Raw genomic sequence first — 20,192 nt, 5'->3', positions numbered from 1 at the left:
CATACCTTCTGGAAAATACAGAGTGAGTCTTAATATTTTATATGCTTCTTTGATATCCTTTGTTACTTGTTCTTAAACCATGCAGAATTTTTAAAAATTAGATTTCTCCTGGATATCACAAATTAAATGAAAAATAACTCGATGTTCTTAGGGTATTTTGAGAACAGATACAAACAAAGCATGTACCCCATACATACATTAGACAAAAACATGGCAAAGTTGGTATGTTTAAATTTGTTAAGAGTTGCCATTTTATCAAAGATGATATGGTATAGTACTGTCTAATTACGAAGTGAAATACTGCAAATAGGTTGACTTGAATTTCTCTCTCCAAAAAATTGGGTTTCAACTTACAATTGATTGACTTCAGCTACCAATAACCTGTAGTGTCTCTGCCTCCTCTCTCCTATCCCTATCTTCTACCCTTTGCTGCTGCCATTGTAGCAGCTGGCTACAGTGAGAACTCCCCCACCTGCAACCACCAGAAACTACACAAAGCCTCCTACTTCCACCCACCTCTCATTAGTGAACCAACAACGTTCTTTCAAAAACTCAGACAGCAGTAGGACTGGGTGGCAGTTTATGATCGCAAGATGTGGCTAGCATGGAAGCTAATACACATTTAAAATAAGTGAACACTTGATCTCCTTCACCGGCTAAGATCTAAGGTAGAAGGAAATGGTATTGCTGAGCTATCAGGGAATTCAGAAGGATTTTAAATACACTACTTAAGAAACTCCCTTTATAAGCATTTACTAAGCCATAATGTTAGTAACTAAAGGGTTAAGGAGTAAGCAAGGGAGATATTACTTCATCCTGTATAAAATAATAAGTAATCCAGTGATAATAATAAGGTAGCCAGGTGTCCATCAGAAGATAATGGATAAATACACTACAATGAATTCATATTCATACAATGGAATATCAGTCAGAAATATAAAGGAAGAATACTGATCTATATGACAATATCAATGAACTTCAAAAACACTATGCTAAATGAAAGAAGCCTTACACAAAAAAGTACATATTATGATTCCATCTATATAAAGTTCTAGAACAGGCAAAACCAATCTATGGTAGAAGAATTATCAGAACAGTGGTTACCTTTGTACGATTAGGAGAAAGAACCACTTGGGATGGGGCATGAGGGAATTTTCTGGGGTGACAGTAACGTTCTATATCTTGATAGGAGTTTTGGTTACACAGGTATGTGCATTTGTCAAAATTAATTGAATGTGCGCTTCAGATTTGTGCATTTCATTGTATATATACATGTTACCTTAAAAGAAAAACCAAACTAATACTGAACTCTAGTTAATGATATGTATGCTGAAGCATTTAGAAGAAAATTTATTGTCTATAAAATACTCTGAAATGCATCAAAAACAGATCAATTGATGGATGGAGAAACGGCTAGATATTGATAAAGCAAACATAGTAAAATAACTAGTGGTAGAATCTAGTGGTAGGGATATAGATGTTCACTGTAAAATTCTTTCAACTTTCCTGTATGTTTACAAATTTTCATAATAAAGTGTTGGAAAAAAACAAACAAAAATTTGCACACCCACATTCACAGCCACATTATTCACAATAGCCAAAATATGAAAGCAACCCAACTGTCCACAGATGGATGTTTAGATAAACAAAATGCAGTATATACATACAAATATCATTCATTTTTAAAAAGGAAGGAAACTTTGACATGTTATAACATGGATGAACCTTGAAGATATTATGCTAACTGAAATAAGCCAGTCTCGAGAGAGCTTGTGTATGATTGTATGATTCCATTTACACGAAGTACCTAGAGTAGTCAGATTCATAGACACAGAAAGTAGAATGGTGGCTGCAAGGGGCTGTGGGAAGGGGAGGAATGAGGAGTTAGTGTTTAATAGGTCCAGAATTTCAGTTGGGGAAGATGAAAAAGTTCTGGAGATAAAACGGTGGTGATGGTTAAACAATGTAAAAGTACTTAATGACACAGAACTGTACACTTGAAAATGGTTAAATCTGTGAATTTTGTTATGTATATTTTACCATGATAAAAAATTCAAAAAAAAAGTATACTGCCAAAGCTCATAAGATTTAAATGACTTTCACTATTTTCTCATTTTGCATTAAGTACAAGTTTCTGGTGTAAAGTATTACCATAGGCTTGATTTTTAAATGGTGCTGCCTGTATTAATACAAATGAGCATAATTTGACAGTTTAGAATGCATTTCTCAATTATTAGTGTGAATAAAGTTCCTTTAAATTAATATGTTAATCAACTACATAACCAAACTAACATATACTCAAGTGTAGAAAGCTATTTAAGAGGATGCATTTTTTCCTTCCTTTCTTAAATAGAAGCATAAATTGAGCCTTAGTACACTGACTCTGCCTCTTAAACCTTTTGCTTCTTTGTTAGGTTAGTACTGTCTGTTTTGCCAGATTTTGCAGCAGTTTCTCAAACCAAAAGCATGTAAACTGTATTCTGACATGAGCCACAAATTTAAAACAAAGCAAGTGCAGAAAGGAATGGAGTCAAGAGAAAGGTGATCTTCTTCAAAGTATTTGAAAGAATCAATAAACATATGGAAAATGATACAAAATTAGACCTTCAAAAGAACAGAAAGAACTTAACTAAAGTAGCAGCTCAATAAAAGAGGAATTTTTGAGTGTAACAGACAAAAATCTATGGAAAAACCAATGAATTGTATGAATGCTTCTGGGGGCAGTGATGATAGCTGCACTGGAATAATGTCATCTAATTCATTCAAATATTATTATATTGCTACATTTGTTCTAAAACAAATTTAAATTAATGTAAAAGTTTAAAATGCTATTTAAGGAACTTCCCTGGTGGCACAGTGGTTAAGAATCCACCTGCCAATGCAGGGGACATGAGTTCGAGCCCTGGTCTGGGAAGATCCCACGTGCCACGGAGCAACTAAGCCCATGCACCACAACTACTGAGCCTGCGCTCTAGAGCCTGTGCGCCACAACTACTGAGCCTGTGCGCCACAACTACTGAGCCCGTGTGCCACAACTACTGAAGCCCACGCACCTAAAACCCGTGCTCCGCAACAAGACACCACAATGAGAAGCTCGCCCACCACAACGAAGACCCAACACAGCCAAAAATAAATTAATTAGAAATAAATAAAATATTATTTAAATATCACTAAGAAGCACGTATTCAGTGTCTACTGTATATGGCACTAATCTGAGATATAAATTGTGTGACAAGAATTGTGCAGACATAGTATGTGCCTGATGATTGATAAGAAATATTCTGTTCATATATTAAGTACACTTTATAAATTATTTAAATCATCCAAGATATTTTCTTGGAAGAACTATAAATATGTGGCATGTGTGAAGAGTTATATTAACTGACTCAAAAAATAAAAATTGAAGCACCATTTTAAAAAATGTATAAGCTTTTAGATCTTCACATTTCTCTTCATATTATCTACACCTCAATTTCCAAACATTTCTGCAAATGATTAAAAAATTTAATAAAAGCTGTAATTTAACAAATGAGTACATAGAACACCATGATGCTATAAACTTGGAACCTATAGCGTCCTGAAAAGTAAGTATAACTACAAAACTTTTTTTATTACATGAAATATAGACAGCGTCCTAATTACCATATCAGTAGGAAACACCACGTAATTTTCTCAAATTAGAAATATATGCCTTACTATATCTGTAGCAATTACAACTTAAATAAAAGATACACGCCAGGAACTATATTTCTGCATAATAAAATAACTTCATTGTAGAATAGGAATATTTTATTTAAAAGGCATTTTATATATATATATGTTCATGTGCTATGATAGCTATAGATTCTAAGCATTTTAGGCAATATAATAATTATGTTTATTTCAATATGTGGGAGTGCAAATGTGGCTTATCATGTTATGACTATAATTAAAATTTCTCTATGTGCTCACAAAAAATTTTAAGTGCAATAAATGTAATTTTTAATCATCTCAGGGAAAGACTGAAATTGGGCTGAATCTGCTGAATGAACATTTTAAATAAAGTCGTATACCATTCCAAAGAATCTTAGGCAATGAGTAGTGAAATAACTCAAGCTCAAATATTAGACAAACACCTAGAAGACCAGGATATCCTTTCAAAATTGTAATTGTTACCCAACTTATTATAGTAGGGAAATGTCTTTTTTCTGATAAAGGGGTTAAAAGTATTTAGCTAGCAACTTAACTTTGAGATTATATACTTTTAATCCATCATCAAAGCTTGCAAACTTGTTTTATTTGCTAGAGCTTTAAGCGTCATGAAGCAGTACCCTTTATTTTATTTAGGATGTTAATTTTAAGCTCCCACCTCCCTCACGTTCTTAAATTAATTCATACAAATCCCTGATTAATAATAAAAGGTCTTGCCATCAGTATTTAGAGCCCAGCCTGAGTTGTCATGGCTGAAAGGGCAGAAATCTGCTTGGAGCAATGAGAGAACCCAACTGAATTCTGGGCGTCTCAGTCTATGAATGTGTAAGCACTTCATCTGTTCATGGAAACACAAGTGTTCTGGCAGACTTGGGGGAAAGGCAGCTGCATGGGTAACAAACTGGAAGACCTGGGAAACCGTACTATATCAAAGTCACTAAATGACAGAAGCAAGATATTTTACAAGTGTTACTTTTATTTTCACACAAAAATGGTGTTGTTTAGTGTAAGCTATTTGAGTTCTAGACATTTATTTTATCCCTATCATTGCTGCCCAATGATCCTTGCAGAGGTCACAGGTGGATTTGACTATTTTATAAAAGAAATTGTTGCAAATCAGAGCACAACAGTAGCAGGTCGACTGGAAATTGATTATCCTTCTTAAATCCAGTGGTGGAAAGAACACTCTCTCAGACCTGCATTTCCACTTAGCAGTTGTATGTATTCGAACAAGTAATGTGTACATCTCTGAAATAGTTCCTGTCTGTGAAATAAGGATAACATCTACCTTACAGGGCTGTTGTAAAGACAACACGGTAATAAGTGAAAGTACCTTACAGAGTTGTAAATATGGGGAAAGTACTCTGTAAACCATAACCCACACTGTATAAAATAGTATTATTTGAAAGATGGAGAATTCTAACAGGGATAATATAGTACATACACAATCATTTCCAGTGAAAAAGTGACTGTGAAAAGTTAAGTGGGCTTTTCGTTTCCAGTTCCATATATAAGGAGCTAGGAAGTTGCCACTCCATCCTAACAAACAAACAAAAAAGCTGAAGAGACTGAAAAAAATCAACAATTCTTAGATCCATAAGAAAGGGAAAGACACAGGGCAAACCCCTGAGACTAGAGAGACAGATAGATGAATTCGACATCCTGGAGCAGAGCCTCACAAGTGGAAACCAGCCGGGGAACCAGAGCCAGGTAAGAAAACCTGACCGTAATAAATGAATTGCTGGAGGCACAGTGCAGACAACTCTGAGGGTTAAAAACTCCACGGGCATCTACTCAACCCCTCTATCCGCACCCCCCCCAATAGTGTGAGATTTACTTCTAGGAGCTTGACGAGGTTCCCACAATAAATGTCAGAGAGACATCCCCTCACGCTTCTGGCAGGGGGAAGGGAAATTAACCATTCTGAAATATGCCAAAGCTCTATTGTTCTCAAAACCGCCTGCCTTCAGGGGAAACTGGCTAACCAGCACCTAACCTGTTGGGGTATTATCAGAGCCTAACTGACCTGGGGGTTAGGAAAATACCCAACTCCAGTCCACTCCAGCCATTCTGTCCCAACTAAAGGGGGAGGGAAAAAAAAGAGAAACATTTGTGAGATTCCCAGTCCAGAGGCATAGGCTCACTACAAAACTGAGACCGAACCATAGGACCATAGAACACTTTCTCTCCCCAACACCTCACCACCACATTACTAAGGGCCTATTCATAGCAGTTCCTTTTATCTGATATATCAAGTCCAGCTATCAGTAAAAATTACAAGACAAACCAAAAGGCAAAAAATCCACAATCTGAAGAAACAGAGTAAGCATCAGAATGAAACAGGGCAGAGATGCTGGAATTAACAGGTTGAGAATTTAAAACAACTATGATTAATATGCTAAGGGCTCTAATGAATAAAGCAGACACCATGCAAGAACAGACAGACAATGTAAGCAGAGAAATGGAAATCCTAGTAACCAAAAAGAAATGATAGAGATAAAAAAACCACTGTAACAGAAATTTTAAAAATGCCTGTGATGGGCTTATTAGTATACCAGACATGGCTGAAGAAAGAATCTCTGAGTTAGAAGATATATCAATAGAATCCTCGAAAACTAAAAAGTGAAAACAAAGGGGGAAAAAAAAAAGAAAACCCAGAACAGAATATCCAAGGGCTATGGGACAAATACAAAAGATACAATGTATGCATAATGGCGATACTAGAAGAAGAAGAAACAGAGAAAGGAACAGATGAATACCTGAAACAATGACTGAATTTCCTCAAATTAATGCTAGACACCAAGCCACATATCCAGGAAGCTCAGAGAACACCAAGCAAAATAAATGCTTCAAAAACTACACTAGGCATATCATTTTCAAATTACAGAAAATCAAAGATAGAGAAAAACCCTGAAAGAAGCCAGAGGAAAAAAAACATATTGTTTATAGAGAAACAAAGATAAGAATTACATCAGACTTCTCCTCAGAAACCATGCAAGCGAGAAGAGAGTGGAGTGACATATTTAAACTGTTGAGGAAAAACCCCTGCTAACCTAGAACTCTGTATCCTGAGAAATTATCCTTCAAAAGTGAAGGAGAAGTAAAGACTTTCTCAAACAAATTTTGAGGAAATCTGTTGCCAATACACCTCCCTTGCAAGAAATGTTAAAAGAAATTCTTTAGAGAGAAGGAAAATAATGTAGGTCAGAAACTGATCTACATAACGAAAGAAGGAGCATCAAAGCAGGAATAGTGAAGGTACAATAAAAACTTTTATTTTTCTTACTCTTAATTGATCTGAGAGAACAGTTTGTTCAAAATAATAGCAACAATGTATTTGATTATACATGCTTATGTATCATATATATCTTATGTGTGTACTAATATACAAACATGCATATATAGTATGCATATATACATGTTTATGTATGCTTTTATGTAAGTGAAATGAGTGACAGCAATGATACAAGGGACAGGAGGGAGGAATTAGGAATATTTTGTTTTTATAAGGCACTCACACTACCCATGATAGTATCATGTTATTTGAAAATGGACTTAGATTAGTTATAAATGTATATTGCAAACTCTAGGACAACCACTATAAAAGGTCAAAAAAAGCATAACTGATAGGCTAAGAAAGGAAAGAAAATGGAATCATATTAAATGCTCAATTAAAACCACAAAAGGCAGGAAAAGAGTGGAAGACAAAAACAGGAACAAAGAATAAGGGCAACATATAGAAAACAGTAACAAATATGGTAAATATTAATCCAACTATATCAGTAATCACTTTGAATGTCAATGGCCTAACTGTACCAATTAAAGGACAGATTGTCAGAGTGGATCAAAAACACAACTCAACAATATGCTGTCTATAAGAAACCTACTTGAAATATATAGGCACATATAGATTAAAAGTAAATGGACAGACAAAAAAATACCATGCTAACACACAACAGGAAAACAGGATTAGCTATATTAATTTCAGTCAGAGCAAACTTCAAAGTAAGTAAAGTTATGAGGGATAAAGAAGGGTATTACATAATGATAAAGAGGTCAATTCTCCAAGAAGATGTAACTATTCTTAACGTGTATGTACCTAACAAAAGAGCATCACTCATGGATGGTAGGAATACAAGATGGCACAGCCATTTGGGAAGACAATTTGGTGGTTTCTTAATAAACTAAACATCCTCTTACCATATCATCTACAAACTGTACTCTTTGTTATTTACCCAAAGGAACTGAAAACTTACGTCTACACAAAACGTACCCATGGATGTTTATAGCAGCTTTATTCATAATTGCCAAAACTCAGAGGCAACCAAGAAAAGTCCTCAGGAGGTGAATGGATAAATAAACTGTGGTACCTCTAGACAATGGAATATTATTCGGTGCTGAAAGGAAACGAGCTCTCAAGCCATCAGATATGGAGGAAACTCAAATGCATATTACTAAGTGAAAGAAGCCAATCTGAAAAGACTACATACTATGCGATTCCAACTATATGGCCTTCTGGAAAAGGCAAAACTATGGAGACAACCAAAAGATCAGTGGTTGCCAGGGGAGTGGGGGATATTAATATTCAGAGCACATAGGATTTTTAGGGCAGTGAAGAGTCTGTATCATACTGTAATGATGAATATTTCATTATACATTTGTCCAAATACATAGAATATACAACACCAAGAGGAACCCTAAAGTAAATTATGGACTTTGGATGATAATGATATATCAATGTAGGTTCATCCTTGGTTTTAAAAAAAAAAAGTACCATGTTAATAATGTTGGGTCATATGGGAGATCTCTGTACCTTCCTCTCAAATTTATTATAAAACCTAAAACTGCTCTGCTCTTAAAAAAAAAAAAAACTAAGTCTTTACAACAAACAGTTGTGGTTTCTTCATTTCTTCATTATATCATCATCCTTCATTCATATTATTCACTAAGGATAATCAAGACAGCTAACATTTGAGTGCTTGGCATGTGTGTTTCAGGTACTGCTTGAGTGCCTTATATATAATACTCAAAACAATTCTGACACAGGTACTATTATTATTCCCATTGTACACATTAGGAAACTGAGACAGAACAAACTTGACAAAGGTCATATCGCTAGGAAGTGACAGTGCTAGCACTCAGACCCAGGTAGTCCAGCTCATCACCATTATACTATGCTGCTTCTCCTTATTCATTCATTCAGTCATTCATTCACTCATAATTCATCAAATCTTTATTGAGCATATGGAATACACCAAGAGCTCTGATAGAAACATTTTCAACAAGGAATATCTCAAAACATTTACCCAGGAAGCTACTAAAGGAAATGCTCCTTCAAAACCAGGAAATAAATAAAAGAGGACGCTAGTGGAGGAGACACTCCATCAAAACACAGAAGTAAACGATAAAAGATGAAGACCTGGGATCCACAAAATAGAAAAATCCAGGAAAAAGGGGAAGAGAATTCCAAAGACAGTGGTAAAGCATAATCCCAGAATGACATCTATGCGAGAGGCCTAGAGAACAACCAGTCCAGTTTAGAGATGAAGAAGGAAGGAGGGTTCCAGAGGAATATTGCTAAAAAAACCATGGGATTGATTACCTGATGCGCTTGACTGTACAGAGAAGACCTCTACTGGACAATTTGAGGAAAGAATTGCAATAGGAACACAGAAGACCAAGAAAAAAAAAAAAAGAGGCCATTATTAACCTTAAGAAAAACAAAATGTTGTACCATTGTATGTAGATTGCATTATTATTATATTTTTTTTTAAGACTTATCACCTTAAATTTATTTACTCGGTCAACAAAGATTTACTTATTGCCCCCTCTGTGCTGAACAAAAGACAAAGGCCCTGCCCTCAGGGCGCTTACATTCCTCCAGGGGGACAACGCTAAACATACAGATAAGATGTCAGGTGGTATGGAGAAAAGAAAGCAGAGTAAGGAGTGTGAGGGAGGATTAAAAAGACCTTTTTAAGGAGTTGACATCGAGCAGAGGACAGCAAGTCAGGCAAAGCCTGGGGAAGAGCAAATGTGGATTTGGGGGCAAAAGACAGTGACGGGAGCCTTCTCAGGGCGGAGGGGCCCGCCTGACCGGGAGGGGAGGAGAGGGGAGCCGCACATCTGCACATCTTGTCTGACTTCTGCCATGGCGTGAGTGGGGCAGAGAAGTGGGGAGTTACTGGATGGGGAGAAGGCTACAGAGGTCTTTCTGTTTGTTTTGTTTGTTTTTGGTAAAGAGGGGGATATTGCAACAGGGTTTCTCTGCTGAGACGTGAATGCTAAATGCTTTCATTGGCTTGGTTTTCTTCTCATTCTGTTTGCTCTCCCTGCACGTTTTTATTAATTTCCACAACTGGAAACCACCACCTATGTAACTGCAACTTTCAGATCCTTATCTCTGGCCAGCCTCCTTCCTGAGCCTTCTAGACGCTTTCACTAGCTCATCTATAAGCTCTTTAAACTCAGTATCCAAATCCACGTTACCTTTCTGCCCAGACGCGCGCCTCTTCTAATCCCCTTCCTGTTAGTGGTCTCACAGGAGTCATTCTTCTGCGGTCCCTCTAGCCACATCCGTCCGTTATCAGATCTTGGCGATTCTGCCCTTCCTCTTCAGCCCCTCTTGCAGAGACTGTTTTTGTCTTTTTTGGGCTAGTGTGAAAGCCTCTCGGTGGTTTTCCCTCCCCACTTATCCTCCACATTCGTTTTTAAGAGGGGTTTTTTCTGCAACACAAAACCAGTACTGTTACCCCCTTTCTTAAAACCCTGTACTGCCTCCTGTCTGTAGAAGAAATTCTTTATCATTTTATACACAAAGCCCTAACGGCCTGGTCTGACTCACGTCCCTCCCTCCACTGCAGGCTGTGAGCGATGCCTGAGTCCGTGTCCTTCCGCGTCTGCTCGTGCGCAACGCGTCCACAGTCTGCCCCGCCCTTCCCACGCGCTCTCCGTTGCAGACTTTTACATTCCCTTCCCTGAGCCCTCCTGCGTCTTGCTTTTTTGCCCCTCCCTCCCCCAGACATTAGCAACTCCTGTCTGTGTGGGCACACCCTCAGTATAGTACCGCGTCGGTCGCGGTTCCATGCGTGTCTCTTCCCTCCCCAGTAACCTAAGTGCCCCCGTTTGCTCAGTCAGGTCTGGAGTGGGAAGCAGAGCCTGGAAGGAGAGTCTCAGTCCTGAACTAGAGATCACAACGCACATTAGACAGCTCAGTAACATCCGTGTACTCATCGCGGTAGCCAAGAGATAACTGCTCCAAAGAACAGTCCTCGTTTTTAGAAAAGGTCCCCCAAGTACTTGGAAGATAATTTAAGATAAAGCCTGTTTGTTGTTTTCCGGCATACAATATTTCTACAGAAAATTCCAATCTAATAACACCATTGTTTGTAAGATACGCCATTACTTTATGTAACTCTAAGGAAAAAATGCTGCCAAACCCATGGTACCCTTATGGATTCTAAGATGCTTCCCAATTTGGGGTATGCCAAAATGGAAGAAATGTGCAGCTTTGATTTTCATGAAATATTGTCGTATTTTGGTTAGCAGGGTAGAATTTGAACATTTTAAACTGTTACCGAAAATGACAATTGTATCTGAATCCAAGTAAAGTTCTTTAGTCAATGAATCTCATTCTAAACTATCATTTTAAGCTCTTAAAAAAGTATATATGCATGTAAATCAACAGAGAGGGAGATTTATATTTTCTTTTTCTTTCCCAGGTTCTAACTCAGGCGAAGCAGATAACGAGTCAGAGTGGAGTGATGTTCAGAAGAAGATTATCCCATGGAGAAACAATGTTCCCGACTTAGACCTGGAGCTGGTATTTCAGGATCGTGCGGCCAAACTTGGGAAGTCACTCAGCAGACTGATTGTAGTGGCCTCACTCGTTGACAAACCAACCAATTTAGGAGGTAAAGTTAGAGTTTCCAGTGGGCTTGCTTAACATCTTCTGATCCCGAAAATTTGTAATTGACCCAGTGCCATTTGTGGCCTCTCTTCCACATTTCCCCCTCTCCGGGAGCTTCAGAGGAATGCCTGGGACCTAGTGAACTTGGCCTTAGACTGGCGGCAGTAACCCCGGCTTGTCTTGTGCAGGGCTGTGCCGGACCTGTGAGGTGTTCGGGGCCTCGGCGCTCGTGGTTGGCAGCCTTCAGTGCATCAGAGACAAGCAGTTTCAGCACCTCAGCGTTTCAGTGGAACAGTGGCTTCCTTTAGTGGAGGTGGGCGCAAAGCGATGTATTATTAAAATTTTCATTTGCTAGACTCTTTTGTAGTACTCTGTCTTCACGTTATCAGCCCTTTTGCAGTAGTCCAGCCTTTGACAGCTTAAAAATAATACTGAAAAGTAAACTACAGCCCACTCTGTTCTCCTGTTTTTATTATCTTTCACACTGTTGTATTTTTAGAAATCAATAATGTAGAATTCTTTTCAGTAAAATGTGTCCTGTTATAAGTCACTCTCGTTTGATAAATTTATGAGATGTTGGGAGCGTTCTTTTTTATAGTGTATAATTCTGTCCTTTTCCTTTTAAGAAATTTCAGTTTCATGAAAGTGTTTTTTTCTTTAACTGATTTTACCCCCAGGAGGGCTGTAAGTGAATGATTTAATATTCTGCTCTTTGTAAACAAATATTAAGGTAAAACCACCTCAGCTGATCGATTACAGATACAGAGGGCTTCCCTGGTGGCGCAGTGGTTGAGACTCCGCCTGCCGGTGCGGGGGACGCGGGTTCGTGCCCCCGTCTGGGGGGACCGCACGTGCCGCGGAGCGGCTGGGCCCGTGGGCCATGGCCGCTGAGCCTGCGCGTCCGGAGCCCACTGTTGGGGACAGCTTGATTCAAATGAGCTTCTTAACTTCTTGCACCGAGAAGCGTCCTCTGTGTTCTCATCTAAACACTTCCAGTACTCATCCCGGGCTCCCCAGCAAGCCTGCCTTTCTTTCATAGATGGGGCTGCCATTCCTAGTGGGCTCAAGCTCTCCGCCCGCCCAGAACCAGGCTCCCTTCGGCGCCGACTGGAGGAGAGGCACGCAGCCCAACAACCGAGAAAGAAGGACGCGGTGCCGAAGACTGGCGGCGCACTGCCGCCTCGCCCGCTGGAGCTCAAGCGTCGTCTAGATTGCATTATTCATAATTATATAATTTATTCATTCCCTTTCCACCCTTGCCTTGCTTCCCTGCAATCAAAGCAGACTTCCTACTATAGTGACCTGGGGCTTGGCCTTGTGACTTGTTTTAGACAAAGGAATGTGAGTAGATGTGACACATGCTACATCCAAGGAAAGCTTTAAATGTATTTGTGGGGTCTGGTTCTGTCTGCCTTTATTGTCTGCCCCATATAGGCTCTATCCATTGGGATTAGATCTCAGAATGAGAAGACATATGAAATCAAGATGAACTGAGCACAAACAAGGCTAGTAGAAGCCAGCAGAGTCTCAACTGGTTCCAAGGTTTTTGAAATATGAGCAAGAAATAAATGTTGTTAGCCACTGAAATTTGGGGTTTTGTTTGTTTTGTTTTTACTACAGCAAAAGCTGACTAATACATATAGTACAGTCCATAGCTCAGCAACAAACAATATTTACATAGTCATAATAATATAGTTACATTATAATCATAATTGACTATATTACATTAATTATAGTATAATTTGTAATAATAATAAAAACACTGATATAATAGAGATGCAATCAGAAAACTGACACTAAAAATTGTGATATAACTATGTTAAGAGGGTGGGGAGAGAGAGAGGGAAGATGAGTAAAAGAGCTAAATCCTAATGTAACATAGAAGAAAATCAATAATGTTTAGACTTGCAGAATCAAGAGATACAAGTATATTATTTAGAATTATGTAGGTAAATTGCAAAAGAAACAACTAAAAGCACTGAAAGTTTTTGCCTCAAGGGAGCTAGAATCAAATGTGAGAAGGATGCAGATAAGGGAGTACATTTTTTGTTGTAAGACTTATAGTACTATTTGATTTCCTTTGAACTATCTACATGTATTAACTTCATAAAAATCTTAACTCATGAGCGCAAACATTAAAAACGACAATAAAATCAGGAGAAGCAATCGTGCCTGACTGACTAAAATAAAATGTATTCTGATCCTGAAAGGCAAAAAAAAACCCAAGTGGGAATCAGAAGAGCCGGTGTTACTGTTTCACAATCTGGCTTCCACTTTTCTCTAGCGACATCTTTCTTGACTCCTTTCATTATTTATAGGAGAACAAACTTTACTGTAGAATTACAGTCTTACATTTTCAGTTCCAGATGTCACTGAAAATATACTATAGGAAAGATGTTGCCTAAAAGTGAGATAATATTAAGGGCTAACCTGTACAGAGAGCCCTCAATTAATACAGAAGTTGATCATCTACTCTACGCATCATCTACGATCACTGCATGTCCTCTTCCTAACAATTGCCACCTTCTGGTCATTTTGATCATCTTCACTGCATTATCAAAGAATGAGAAAAATGATTAAAAGTGATTAGTAAATTTTGCTCCTTTTTAAACAACTATAATTCAGGGACAGTTTAAGCTCAATATGTGAACAGTTTTATTCACAAATAAATTAATAAGTAATATATTTTACAAAATAATTTAGTATAGGATCCCTTTAAATAGTGGGCCTGCATTTAAATGATTGGATTTACCAAAATTTTGACAGTTTTCTAGAAATACAGTTACTGGGCAAAGGACAATATACTTGTTTCAGGTATAATGACAGAAGATACTAAAGCTATTTATAAATATTTTAATATTACCTATAGATTTCACATAAATATGTTAATAGTCTCTCCCTTTAACATGAACAAATATAAGTTATTTTCCTGCTGCAAGTTTCAGCTAGTAACTTCTATAATGGACAGAAATATGATGGATACAGATATAGAAAGTATCTTAACTGGGTGACACCATCTCATTTAGATATTCTGATATACTCTTAACCATAATGTGGTTTGAGTTGTAGTTCAGAGGCCTGCTGTGTAGAAAAAAAGCACTGGGGCAGAACAACAAAGCATAAGAAAATAATTAACAGGACACGTTTTTCATACCTCTTCATCTTTCATATTCACATCCACGTTTTTTGATTTGAAGACTTTGGTTATATGGTCAATGTTGTTTTCTCTGCAGTAATCAAATATGTTTTTGTCTTCTTCCCTAATTAGAGTAAAAAAAAAATAGTGTTTGTCTTATTAGGTAATACATAAAAGTTACATATTTTTAATACAACCTATTTGCCGCAAACATTAATGGAATCTGTTTTTACAAACAATTTTACATGAACAATACTGGATTTTCAGTAAGACGTAATACATCCAATCTTTGAAAAGACTAAAGTTCCTAGCAACTATAATTATACAGAAGAGTTTCATCTGCTTTAACAAGTTACACTAGTACACTAATATAACATCTTGAGTAGATTTTCTCAGTGCTCTTTTTCTCCCCAGTTACTTTTATACACTGACAGGCACATATATCCTCTGACTCAGAGTTTTCAATTGTAGCACTGCAGTGAGAAGGTCATTTACTGTTGCCTGTATAGAGGCAGCAAAAGATCAGGACATAGCTTACTACTTCTCTTACAGAATAACAGAAGGATAAGTTGGTTGCTATCCAAGTTTTTAAGAAATTACACACACAACACGAACATATATACACACACACCAAAGTAATTTTCTTAAGGGAAAGATAATTAGAGCATCACAAAATTCAGAAGTCCTTCATGAGATAATAAAAATAAAGACTGGGAAGTACAGTATGTACTCAGCACTATTCTAAGCATATCAATGTACTAATTCACTTAATCTTATCCAACAGCTGCTTCACTTCACAGATAAAGAAACAGGTAAGGAGAGGTTATATGACCTGTCAAATGGCATCACATTTATCAAGGGTAGAATAAGAGCTAGAACTTACTCAGATCAACTGATTTTGCATATAGTCCATTTTTCTATTATATCAAGCTACATCTCAATTAGTAAGCTGTAGTCTCTTCCAGAATCTAAAGCAGAAGTTCTTAACATGAGGTCTATGAGTTCTCTAAAATAGTATACAGAATTATCTGTGCAGATGCATAATGCATTTTTCTGACTGTGTTGGCAGTGGGTAGGTGGGGAAGGGGGAGGTAGCTTCAGTGAGGTTCTCAAAAGGATCTATGATTCCCAAAAGATCAGTAATTTGGAATATTAATAATGAAACTATTCTACATTTTCTAAACAGGCATAAAATAATACAATTTGAGTTTCAAACATTATAACTAGTATGTTCTACAACCTGTAAGGCCACAGCTTCCATTCATCAGAAAAAAAGCATCTGACCATAGGAGTCCTTCTATCTTAAAAGCCAATACCTTATACCCTATAAAAAGTTATTTCTAGGGGGCTTCCCTGGTGGCGCAGTGGTTGAGAGTCCGCCTGCTGATGCAGGGGACATGGGTTCGTGCCCCGGTCAGGGAAGATCCCACATGCCGTGGAGCGGCTGGGCCGGTGAGCCATGGCCGCTGAGCCTGCGCGTCCGGAGCCTGTGCTCCGCAACGGGAGAGGCCACAACAGTGAGAGGCCCGCGTACCGCAAAAAAAAAAAAAAAAGTTATTTCTAGTCAGAGGTAATTAACTTAAAACACACTACTTTGGCATTAACAGTCTAAGCCTTCCTTACACGTGTCATGTATTTAATTGAGCACCTACTACATGCAAGGCACTGGACAAGATTCTGGTGATAAGAGATGATAAGGATAAGCAAGAAACTTTGCATTCAATACATGTACAGTATGGTTGAGATGATAAAAAATATATATACCATTAACATAAGGTAAAATTGGATCTTTAAAAAGGCCTATCAGAATACAGAGGAGAAACAGCCTGCTTCAAGCTGGAGAAAATGAGCTACGTTTCCAGGAAAAAAATCACGTTTTTAAAAAAAATAGGGTCTCTTGAAAATGTTCATTTGCAAAAGAGAAAATGCTTTTCCAGATCACTTACTCTGGAAGAAAATAGTGAAGTCTGAGGCCAAAACCCCTGAAAGGAGAAGTCTGATTTTTTAAATTAAGGCTGCATATAACAGTATTTTAGCTATATTTAACTATCACAAAAAATACTTTCTATGAAAAAGTGCATTCAGCATTCTGACTTGGGAAAGAGAGGGACCTATTTTCCTTCAATACAATAACACAGACCCCTCTAATTCAAGAGGCAGAAACTTCAACTGTGAGAGAAACTATTGCGTCATTTTAAGTCATAATAAAAAATACACTACTCACCAATTGTTTTGGATTTGAAAATAATGGGGAGTTGGTGGTGAGACACAGAAAGGAAAGTATGGAGGATCCTTGGGATGTAGGTTACCCATACCCAGTAAAATGCAAGAATAATTCAGAGATGGGAGGACCTTCTGTGTGGTCCTTTTTCCTTAATTCCAAATGTGCATGTACACTTATGCCATAAGCAATATTATTTAAAATGTTTATATTGCTTAATATATTCTCAATGTTTCTTATATGTATCATTTATATCAATTATTTTGTTTTGGTATGTGAATTTTTTGGAGGTCGGGGCACTTTTTCATCTGTATATCTGCTTATCAACTGCAGTTTATCATTGCTAAGTATGTTAGGCACACAGAGGTATTTATAAAATACTTCAGGGTAGAGTACACAATGTAAATTAAATATAAAATGGGAAAGTCAATAAAAGTCACCACAAATGTGCTACAAAGCTGTGTGACTAATATTAAAAGATATTAAGTGATACTCTTGGGCTTAGTTGTTAAATATAGTTATCTATTCCCACTTCAAGTTTTGACTATCTTACTAGCCAGCAACCAAGCTGTCTTTATACAATATCACCACCTAGTGGCCAAAATGGAGAAACATCTGGAGTAACATCTTTCTGTTATCTCCTTTCTTGCCCCCAACAAGATTATGTACAATATACAAATCAAATTCTGTCTTTTTCCCTCTGTATTTCCCAGTTAATACAGTCTTCCACAGGCAATTTTTCTCTGTATATCTATACTTAAACGAAACAACAGGTGCAAACAAATTCAACCATTACCAAATACAGTAGAGCCTTAATAAATGTTAGTGCCCTTCTACATCTTCTCACTTTATCTTCCCTTCTCTTTTGATTCTTACCCGGTTATCTTTTTCCTTCTCTCTGATGAATGTGAGTGACAAAATTATCATATCCCCTCTCTACAGATGAGTATGAATTATTTTCATGATGCTACCTACCCTCAAGAATGTCCCGTATTATCATAGCACAGGACTCTTTAGATTACTCCAAATTTCCTAAAATTGACAGAAAATACATTTATCTGAACGAAAAAAACCACTGGCTTTCTTTGAAATTCTTTTGAAATATAAGGGCACACACTTGTGGAAGAGAGGGATGGTGTTTAAGTATAGCTGTCTTTCATCAGAATCACGGGAAGAAGAGATTCTTGCCCACCCACTCCTAAAAATGCTATCTGCATCACCTTCTACAAAGACTGCATTTTCCTGTCAAAAGACTATTTCAGACAGTTAGCCCTCTAAAGATGGCAAGCCATCTAAAGTCCATTTAACTACTTTTCATCTACCTCACAGAATTAAAAAACACATTTATGGGGCTAGCTCAGAAATCTAACTATTTAATAGACACATTCAGTAAATACTTCAATTCAATTCATGTATTTATCAAGCAATGGGCAATCAGATATAAAAACAGTATTCCAGTAAATAGACAAAGAAAAAGTATTTATTGAATGAATGAAAACACAAAGAAGGGTAAGCCAATACTTATACAAATTTAGGGCTTCCCTGGTGGCGCAGTGGTTGAGAGTCCGCCTGCCGATGCAGGGTACACGGGTTCGTGCCCCGGTCCGGGAAGATCCCACATGCCGCGGAGCGGCTAGGCCCGTGAGCCATGGCCACTGAGCCTGCGCGTCCAGAGCCTGTGCTCCGCAACGGGAGCACAACAGTGAGAGGCCCGCGTACAGCAAAAAAAAAAAAAAAAAAAAAAAAAAAAAAAAAAAAATTTAAACAAATGCCACAAATTCCTCAAATCAAGGAATGTACACCTGTGGGCTCCTGGGGTACAGAAAGACCCAAAAGAATATGCAGGAATGGAAAATTTTAAGAGAATCAATTTCAGCTAAACTTCTAAATAAACACATTCTTTCCTAAACTGATCTACTTGAAAAAGTTCCTGTGGTAAATATTTCATTGCCATTCCCATTTTCAACATTCCCCCTGCTCAACCATTCTCCTAGTTCATAAAATAAAAGCACACACCTCTCTCCATACTATGGTATACTTCTAGGAAACATAACCAAAAGACTTTACTAAGATTTAGCAAATGACTATTAATTAAATCTGTTACTCTTGCTTAAAAGTACTCTGTTTAACTAATATACAGACCAGCCCCCCACAGTCAAAAATAACTGTTAATAGTCAATCCACCAATTAACTTTACAGTCAGCCCACGGTATCTGGGGGTTCTCCATCTGAGGATTCAATCAGCCGTGGATTGTGTAGTACCGTAGAACATATTTCGTGAAAAAATGTAAGTGAACATGCGCAGGTCAAACTCATGTCATACAAGAGTCCACTGTGCTAGGAAAGGTTCGGGAAAAAAATTAATCCCAGGTTGTACTTCTCCAAGATATAAATTGTCCATGGTACCAAATAAAGGGACAATTTCGGTGAAAAACTGGTTTTGAGAAGCCCTCCTACAACTAAGGTTAGAGGATGGAAGAGGTGAAATAAAACAAAGAAGACTTGATGCTAGGACTTCCCTGGTGGCGCAGTGGTTAAGAACCCACCTGCCAATGCAGGGGACATGGGTTCAATCCCTGGTCTGGGAAGATCCCACGTGCCGTGGAGCAACTAAGCCCGTTCACCACAAATATTGAGCCTGCACTCTAGAGCCCATGAGCCACAACTACTGAAGCCCACGTGCCTAGAGCCCGTGCGCCACAACAAGAGAAGCCACTGCAATGAGAAGCCCGCGCACCGCAATGAAGAGTAGCCCCCGCTCACCACAACTAGAGAAAGCCCGTGTGCAGCATTGGAGACCCAACACAGCCAAAAATAAATTAAAAAAAAAAAAGACGATGCTGAACTCTGTCTCATTCTAATAAAATAATATTCATCTGGACTTCCCTGGTGGTGCAGTGGTTAAGAATCCACCTGCCAATGCAGGGGACACGGGTTCGAGCCCTGGTCCGGGAAGATCCCACATGCCGCGGAGCAACTAAGCCCGTGTGCAACAGCTACAGAGGCTACGCTCTAGAGCCTGCGAGCCACAACTACTGAAGCCCACCTGCCTAGAGCCCATGTTCCGCAACAAGAGAAGCCACTGCAATGAGAAGCCCACGTACCGCAACGAAGAGCAGCCCCTACTCTGCAACTAGAGAAAGCCCACGTGCAGCAACGAAGACCCAATGCAGCCAAAAATAAATAAATAAAATAAATTTATTTAAAAATAATAATAATAATAATAATATTCATCT

The 20,192-nt window shown here is 38.0% G+C and overlaps 2 protein-coding genes across 17 annotated transcripts in view; both read right to left on the bottom strand.

Annotated features, from left to right (window-relative positions):
* The window catches only part of ACBD6 (acyl-CoA binding domain containing 6), a 245,080-nt gene that overhangs the window by 142,486 nt on the left and 82,402 nt on the right, over nt 1–20,192 (bottom strand). For 5 of the 16 annotated variants that reach the window (XR_004483306.2, XR_004483307.2, XR_004483305.2 and 2 more), the window contains exons 5-7: nt 14,754–14,859; nt 9,293–9,322; nt 5,717–5,769 (exon numbers count right to left, since the gene is read on the bottom strand). The exons of 1 other annotated variant lie outside the window; for it this stretch is intronic. Coding sequence is in view for 11 of the 15 variants with exons in the window: in XM_049700476.1 (XP_049556433.1) it covers nt 5,717–5,769; nt 9,293–9,322; nt 14,754–14,859 (189 nt within the window). In the remaining 4 variants the exon portion in view is untranslated. The remainder of the gene's footprint in view (nt 1–5,716; nt 5,770–9,292; nt 9,323–14,753; nt 14,860–20,192) is intronic. 10 more of the 16 variants (XM_033428206.2, XM_033428207.2, XM_049700449.1 and 7 more) reach the window with 3 other exon arrangements.
* Nucleotides 11,365–13,908, bottom strand: LOC105747993 (uncharacterized). Its single transcript, XM_049716326.1, is given in 3 exon segments — nt 11,365–12,718; nt 12,720–12,805; nt 13,852–13,908. Coding segments are annotated over 3 exon segments (537 nt in total). The 3' UTR covers nt 11,365–12,324.

The sequence above is a fragment of the Orcinus orca genome, chromosome 1 (genome assembly GCF_937001465.1).
Source record: "Orcinus orca chromosome 1, mOrcOrc1.1, whole genome shotgun sequence".
In the NCBI taxonomy this organism is placed as follows: domain Eukaryota; kingdom Metazoa; phylum Chordata; class Mammalia; order Artiodactyla; family Delphinidae; genus Orcinus; species Orcinus orca.
Note: the sequence above shows the minus strand (reverse complement) of the source record. Positions and strands in the feature narration are given on the sequence as shown.